The 8,722-nt window shown below is 40.6% G+C and overlaps 1 protein-coding gene across 1 annotated transcript; it reads right to left on the reverse strand.

Annotated features, from left to right (window-relative positions):
* Positions 1-856: 856 nt before the first annotated feature.
* Positions 857-4,514, reverse strand: tmem244 (transmembrane protein 244). Its single transcript, XM_070926406.1, has 6 exons — positions 4,422-4,514; positions 2,650-2,735; positions 2,469-2,545; positions 1,497-1,622; positions 1,133-1,177; positions 857-954 (listed from the first exon to the last, which is right to left on the reverse strand). Exons 1-6 carry the CDS (start codon positions 4,512-4,514, stop codon positions 857-859), a joined length of 525 nt encoding a protein of 174 aa, XP_070782507.1.
* Between the last annotated feature and the right edge of the window lie 4,208 nt (positions 4,515-8,722).

Below are 8,722 nucleotides of genomic sequence, written 5' to 3' on the forward strand. Positions count from 1 at the left end.
ACCAAGATCACCGTCGCCACACACTATTACATGTGCTCCTTTGTGTTGTTTCTCCAGACAGCGGAGACATGAACTATGGGCCTGTCTTAGTTACCCAGGTGCCACTTTGGCCGGGCTTGCACACGCACGCGCGCGCACACACACACACACACACACACACACACACAAAATAATTTTGCTTAAAGTATTTAATGTAAATCCAGTTTGAACTAATGTATTCAACCAGCATTAAAATCATGATGTGTTTGTGGCATCGATCTCATCATGAAGCACCAATGTTGTCACCACATGCATAGATATGATCTGATTTATTCTTGCTGTCTCAACAGGTAATACTTTTCTTTACCAGACTACTAAGACTATACACTCTGGTATGGGACACATATAAATGAAACGCTAACATTACACCTGAAATATTGTGGACTTAACTCACCATTGCAAACATATCAGTCAGTAGATTTCTTTTAACTTGGTCATATTTAGCAGCTGTAAATCCAGTCTGTTACAGACTGCTACAGGTGTCATCTCCTTTATTACCTTTAGCTTATAGTATGAAGTTTGTAAAGAAACAATACAAAACAATATTTAAACTGTACAGAATATGTAAAAAAAAAAAAAAAAAAAGGAAACAAGAAGGATCTGACTCTTAGCAAATCAACAAAGTTATCTAAGTGAGAAAGCGTTTCTTGTGGTTGCTTTATTATATATATATATATATTCTTGGTAGACAAACTGTAGTTGTTAATGTTACCATGAGCCTAGCAGTATCAACCTTTGAAAAGTGAATCCGTTGGGATGTGTATCCGGACCTGAGATTAACCAGTAAGCCAGTTAAAAGCTTTCCTCGTTGTGTTCATTAGAAGTTCTGTAGTTCAGCCGGATAGACAAAGTTACTTCTGAAGAGTTTATAGGCCAGGAGCTGTCCTCCAAATATCATCATCACCAGGCCTGAACCTGCAGAGAGAGGGATTAAAGAAATAAGAAAAAGAGATCTCAATCAAAGGAAGGTTTGGAGGCCAGCGCATGTGCGTAAAAAGCCTGAATCTGAAGGGATGTAGGAAGTATTGAGTAAGGGAATAGGCACATGGAGGATTAGAGAGAAAGATGAACATGAAGAAAGTAGAAATCTTACCCAGAGCTATCCACCAGTGCTCAGCCGAAGGGAAGTCTGACATCACTGCAGAAACATGGAAACTGTGTGTGAAATGTAAAAACTCCCTGTACAGGAAACACACTGCACATATTTATTTTACTTACAAGTGAAAGACATAGAAAAAAGGATGCAAGTTTAGGATGTTTGGGCTTTCTTTAGGTCCTAATTATTCATTATAGTGTTTGTTTTCTTTTAATTCAATTTGGAGTGACACACAAAAGGATAGTGCCTGTGTGTGTCTGTACATCTTTGAACTACAGCATCTATATCCAGTTACATAAGCAGGCCTCCAATCCTATCAGCTGTTCCGCTCTATTGATCCACTTTGTGTGTGTGTGTTTACCTGCCACAGTCATCGCGACATGCAGCAGCGTGACAGTTATGGCGTAATCCCAAACCCACTCCTCTACAATCCAGGCGAATACCAGCCCTCCCAAAACATAGGTCACTTCTGTGGAAATTACACCAACTGGAGGGACGAAGAGAGAAATACGACACATGACATTCTGCCTCATTTACTTTTCTAATATGCATTACAGTCACACATCCAGTTGTTATATCATGTCACATCAGTATAGCAGAAAGCAGCAGAGATTAGACACAAGAAAAGTCATGAAATGTTCCTTTCCAGACTGTCATTGCTCCTGCTACTGTTTGATAGACTGAAAGGTTTTATTCATCTTTCCGTCCATATGAGGACATCTGATCTTGTTAAATATGCAAATATAAAACCCAACACTGATCATTTTTATTCACTTTTTCTATCAAATATTAGTCACCAGTTTCCTCCTTATTCATCCTGACATTTTGACTTTGACTACTAATTAACATGATGCATTAGCGATGGCTCTGTTCTATTCCAGTAAGCCGTGACAGTGAGAAAGTGAGCCACCATGCACAATACCAGGACCCTGAGACTTAAACAGCTAAATGGAATTCAGCCGCCATGTGTACATTTTTTTGTGAGGACAGACGGTCAATAACCAATATGACGATCCCTCTTGCCAGTGGTGGAAGCATGATGCAGCAGAATGGCCCTCATTAGTAATATATGATAATCCATATTATATAATTGGATTACTATTACTGATGGTTTAATGTGTAAGCAGCTTTTTTCATGTTGATTTTACTTTAGTTTAGTCTATAACAGTGCTTCATATTTCATAAAGTGATCACATGTTTTGTATGTAAAACCTAAATCAAAGCAAATGAAACTGTCAAATTAGTGTAGTGAGGAAAATAGTAGCATGAAACTTTACAACTAAAGTAAATGACAAGTAAATATACTTGGTTACACTCCATTAATGGTACTCACCCAGGTATTTGGGGTTCTGCCATGATGGTTGTGTTGTGTAATCAAATGGAGCCAACAAACTGTTGATCTCATGAACCCTACAGACACATCAGATGATGATAAACATGTCCACTCTTAAAAGCACATTTCAAGGCTTTTCTGTTATCATTATTGCAGTAGGTCTCAGTACTCGTGAGTGTACCTGAGCACTCCGATGCAGAGACTGACCACGATGTAGTACAGAGAGTAGAAGCACACCATGCACATCAACAGATTCTGCAAGACGACCTGAGGAGAAGACGAAACAGTTACATTATACCTGCTGACTAATAAAGCACCGTGGGGGTGAGGGTTTTAATGCAGAAGGTTCCTTATGGCTAAAAGATTTTCTTTGTGAGGGCGAGAGTGAGGAACAGACAGTGTCTTAGCTGTAATTTCAGTTGGTGATGTTGAGTAATACTTGATCTACATCCTACTACTGTATATACTATATCTTCCTGCGAAGCATGTTTACATAGCTATGTCCTTTTTCCTCCATTTGTCTGCTGAAAAAAGCTGAAATTACAACCCTGGGCGAGGTTAAACACCAAAATCAATTACATGTATGAGAGCCATTAATCAATGAGCTTCTGGCGTGAGAAACGTCTTCTATCGACCATCTGCTGATGCTGTCGTCAAATAAACAAGGTACTAACAAAGAAAACAAGACTATAAATACCAAGAGAAACATGAACCTTTATGTCTGTGATTTTAATCTGCCTAGAAAACTCTACATGTGGGGATATTTACTGAAGACGACGTCATCATTATTAGATGCTTCCAAAGCTGAGACAAAATCCCTCTTCCTCTCCTTCATGACCCAGAAAACACCCTCGGAGGAGACATAAAAGACATTTTCTCACAGCTGACATTTCAGCTTGCCAAACACAGGGGCTTAATAATGGGCTGCATGCCAGTCAGGTGTGCCGGTGCCAGGCCCCCTGCATGTTGGCCCCCTGTCTGACTTACACACCTTAATGGAATGGAGCCATCGTTAATCTTATTGGTTACACTTGTGCTTTTAGCAGATGTTAGCATGCTAACACGCTAATCTAAGATGGTGAACATGGTAAACACACCTGTTAAATATCAGCACGTTCATGTTGTCACTGCGAGAACATTAGCATGCTGACGATAGCATTTAGCTCAAAGCACCACTGTAAGCACAGTCCAAAACATTTAATTTCGAGGATATCTGCTGGCAAGACATCGTCATTAGTGGACATCTCATTTATGCTGCTAAGGTGCATTAACTGTCTTAGTTTCATCAAATTAAATGAACAGCAGTGAGAAGTGGAAGGAAAAAAGCAGCAAGTACTGGGAAAAGTCTTGAGGCTGTTTCAATAAATTATTTTTTTAACAAATTTAATCGAGGCCCACAAATTTCATTTTATTGTGGCCCACCTACACCACATGTACTCTAGTCTCACCCTGTGGGTGTGTGTCTGTAAAGCAGGAGAGTGGCTGAGCTTCTGCTAATACCCTCAAAGACAGCTAAACACCTCGGCTAGCTCCTGGTTTGTTTGCCACGTCCAGACTTGACTGTACTTTTAAAAAACTGCTCTAAAAACCAGCTTCAAGACTTTAAATTCAACCCTCAAGCCTGGTGGGTTTGGATTGATTATTCAGAAGGGTAAACAACAGTCTAATTATGACATTAGGACATAAACTACTCAATTAAATGTTGATTATGACATATTATGATAAATTGGAATAAATTGTCTGTTGTATAAAACTGCATTTAGCATATAAAGTAATGCTTTGGTTAATATAGTTAATGCAGCTGGAGTAAAAATCTAATTTATGAAAACAGACAGTACACTTTATTATAAGTACCAATTTGCTCTATTAGACATATTGATAAACACACCAGAGACTCTGATGCCTTACAGACAGTCCTCTCTATCCTAGCACACTCCCCCACATCATCCTTACCCAGGTGTCACTGGGTGTAGTCTTGAGGGAGAAGGGTCCATGGCGCTTTATGAGTGTGAATCCACAGCAACGACAGCAGTAGTCCAACAACATGAATGGCTGCTGGTCTGAATGGGAGAATGTAGGCTACATGTAAGTATTTGTGTGTGTGTGTGTGTGTGTGTGTGTGTGTGTGTGTGAGCATGTTGGGATGGGAGGAGGAGGGAGGGTAGGATTAGAAGAAATGGGATTACTACTAAGAAGTCTGAGTAAATCCCAAAAGGGATAAAGGTGAACATACTCTAGTACAGGCGTGCACACATACACATAACCCAAAGAAGGAAGCTGGTTTTTGAGACTTAATACATCAGGAAGTGTTACAGACACAGGTTTATATATATGTAGTGTTATTTCTTTTATTTTACTTACCTTCAGGTCTGTTTCTCTTCTGTTTCTCTTTGTTCCTTTTTCCCTTTCCTTAATTTATTGATTCCTATCTCTCTACCATCCTCTTTCCTCCTTTTCCATCTTTCAGTTCTTTCATGGTGTCCATCTTGTTTTTTTTTAATCTTCCTTCCTTCACATTCTGTGCTTCCCCTCTTCCTTTTATCCCTCCTCTATTGCTTCTCCTCCTTCAAATAAACAATCCAAGAAGCAGGAGAAGAATACGCGGGTATGAAGTAGAGCTGATTGATTGATTTGCAAATATTTTAATAATCGATTTGATCATTATCATCATTTTTCACCGCCAAACATTTGGTGGTTTTGGTTTGTCCTATTTGATAGTGAACTCATATCTTTGGGTTTTGGATACGTCACCTTTGGTTCACTATTTTCCAATATTTCATAGACAAAACAATTCATTGCTAGTTGAGAAAATAAAATAAAAAAATCAGCCAAATTAATCGTTAATGAAAATATCTGCTGCAGTCCTAGTATAAAGACATTTTTCACATTGACATCAGTTGATCTCCTGATGTCAACACTGACAACATACAATTCACAATATCTTTACATGTATTTTGAAGGTGTGACTGGGTCTTGTATTGTCTTTTTTTCCCTTCCCCATTTTGATCTGCGATTCATCCTGGAAGTTCAGCTCTTTTGAGAAATCTGCAACAAAACATCGAGAGATGCGATTGCAAACTTGTCTGGCAGTTCTTAATATGAACACTGGGTGGCAGCATAGGCCCATACACACACTTAATCCACCAATGAAGAACCAACCCAGCTACAAGAGACGATAAGAGCCACATGCACAGGACAGGCAGCAGCAGATAAGATGCTTCCTGATGAATCATTCATATGTATAGATTTCTGATAATGGCTGCCATGAATCATTTTTGCTCCATGTTTTATTTAACTTTGAGATTATGAATGAAAACAGACCAGAGAGGGGGAGTGTGTTCATCCATCATCTGCCCATGAAAAGACAGATAAGAAAGAAAAGAGGCAGCGGTGGATGCAGAAATGATGACGGTTCAACATCCCCGTCTCCCTCCAGGAATAGCTGAAGAAACTCTATATTCAACTGTTCAGCGTCACAGCCTGCGTATGTCTGTGTGAGTGGTAAAGCACATGCACGTGCGCCTTTGTGTGAGTGTGGGGTTTACTTGGCTGCCACGGTAACCTGCATCATTGTAACCATAGTGATGGAGAGCAGGGGAGTGGGAGGGGGGGAACATGTAGAGCAGGTAGGCGTCATAACTATTCATCCCCGTGTGTGTGGTACATTTTATTACCGTAAAGCTCACTAATCATACAGATACACTCTTTTTATGTCTCTAGATGTTGCATGTATGATTCATTTTTATTTTTATTTTAAAGTCTTTTGATTATCCGGCAATGTTTCCCACTTTTCAACAGTACGGGGTTGCTCGTTGCTCTGTTTAACTGCAGTAATGAAGACACACAAATATGCTTGCACGTGTTCATCAGCCGGGATTGAATGAATATGTCGACATTTGCTTCCTTGCTGAGAGTTAGATCACGCTCTCATGTCTACATGCTAATTGTGAAGCTACCGCGAGCAGCTGATTAGCTTACGGGGAAACAGCTAGCCTGACTCTGTACAAAGGCAGCAAAATCTGCCTAGCTTCATGTTTAGAGTACGGATGTGAGAGTGGTATCAATGTTCTCATCTAACTCTCGGCAACATCAGGTCAATGAAGTAAATATGACCATTTCTCTATGATGACCCTGAATTCTTGTTTCTGCCCGACACAGCTAAAGCTGAACAGCTGGTGAAATAACAACAGTGAAACGTTTGAAGCTGAAAAACATTTTAGATGGATTTCAAGGCACTAATTCAAGGGAATTATTAAGCCCATACTAAACGACAAACAACGGGCATTTTCTTTCAAGGAGCACCGTGAAGATAAAACAACCTTTTTTAATCAAGTTGCAAGACATTTAGATATCAGTATGAAGTATGTTAGCAGTTCCAGACCTGATATAATGTGAGTATGAAAAATGAGACTGATAGAGACAATTCAACAGAGCGCTCCTGTATCTAGAGTGTTTACGCCACATGAGTGAGTTTAAACAATCTGTGTTGTATCCACGGAAGCAGAGAAATGTTTCCGCTGTTCTCCTGATCGTTTTTTAAATTCTTTGAAAATCAATTCAACGCATGGGGGGGGGGGGGGGGGGGGGGGGGGGGTACTGAGAACACTGAGGCTCATTGACCTGCATGTCAACTAGTCATGTAGGAGCAGAGAGTGTAATTATCATTCAGTGTGCACGTGTGTGTGTGTGTGTGTGTGTGTGTGTGCAAGGATTTTGACGTCAGACAAACACACAGTTGGATGCATCATAATTCAATCAAGATACACTAAAGAAACTAGGCAGCAACAGAAGTATCTAGGAGGAAAGAGATGAAGGGTTTGAAAAAGAAAGACAGGAACATCCATCCTTCCATTTTCTGTTACCGCTTATCCTGTGCAGGGTTGCGGGGGGGTGAGAACACCATGGACAGGTCAAGAAAGAAACATACAGAAATAAGTGTTTTGATAATTGCTATAATTTCTGGTTCCAGCTTCCCAAATGCGAGGATTTGCTGCTTTTCTGTATTTTATATCACCGTGAATGTAATCTATTTTGGGTTTTGACGTATTTCTTGGACAAAGCAAGATCTGAAGACGTCCTGTGATGCTGTGATGGCCCTAGACCGTCTGTGTATGTCACTCCCTCTTCAAGCCAATTACCAATCACTGAGCCTGAAATAACCCTTACCTGTCTCCTGTTGACTTTCCCCCGCCCTCCTGTCAATCATACTTTGATCCATTGAGCTATTCTCTCCTGTCTCCTCTCCTTCACTCTCTCTTCCACTGCTATTCTCTCCTCACCCCTCTCTTCTTTTCATCACTACTACCTCCCTCTTTCTCCTCTCTTCCTCTCTGTATAATGTTTTTCTTCCTAAAACTCCTCTCCTCTCAATTATAGTTTCCCTTTAATTATTCAGCTGCAGACTCCTGTCCACAGCTGCTTGCAATAACACAAAAAGTTAACACATTTTGTAAATCCCACAATCCCAAGTGGGCTTGTAAACAAGAAATGTACCAGTCAACAATGTAAGGCTTTGTTTCTCCTCTCCCTTTTTCTCCCACACTCTTTCCACATCTCGGCTCTCTCTACAGCATGTTTTCATTTCGATCTCTAATGGAATGTAAATACAGCAACCGACTGACCACGGCACCCTTGACAGGACTTCAACGTGAATCTAGACGCCCCTTGTATGATCTTACAGGGCTCCAGATGTCTCCACAAGAGCAAAAAAACAAACAAGCTAAGTGGTAATGCCTGAGTTATTTTTAGTGTGTGTGGTGCAGCTGGGGCTCGGGTCAGGAATGTCATGGTCAGGTTTGGGGTCGAGGGTGACACAAAATGCACTAATGCTTGTGTACAAATGTGTACTCACATATCCTGCACATGTTCAGCTGTAGCAATCTGCCCTGGGGGGGGGGGGGGGGGGGGGTTCTCGCCAACTTACAGCCATCTGAACAAATAATGGTCTTATGTATCTCTCTCTCACACACACACTGCAGGCTTATTGTTCAAAATATCTGCCCAAAGGTCTGTCTTACATTCTCTTCACCTCACCCCAGCTGGTGTGTTTTCATTGAATCAATTCCAGCATGTAAATACAGGAAATTACACACATGCCAACATCTGCAACGTTTTTGCTGCCCTCTCTTTCTGTATGTGTGTGTGTGTGTGTGTGTGTGTGTGTGTGTGTGTGAAGCTGAAAAGTTGAACACAAAACTTCCCTGAGCTTTGCCTCCTAATACTGTATTCACAACCCTGCTGCTTGTTGCTCCCAC

Source organism: Enoplosus armatus, chromosome 19 (genome assembly GCF_043641665.1).
Source record: "Enoplosus armatus isolate fEnoArm2 chromosome 19, fEnoArm2.hap1, whole genome shotgun sequence".
Classification (NCBI taxonomy): domain Eukaryota; kingdom Metazoa; phylum Chordata; class Actinopteri; order Centrarchiformes; family Enoplosidae; genus Enoplosus; species Enoplosus armatus.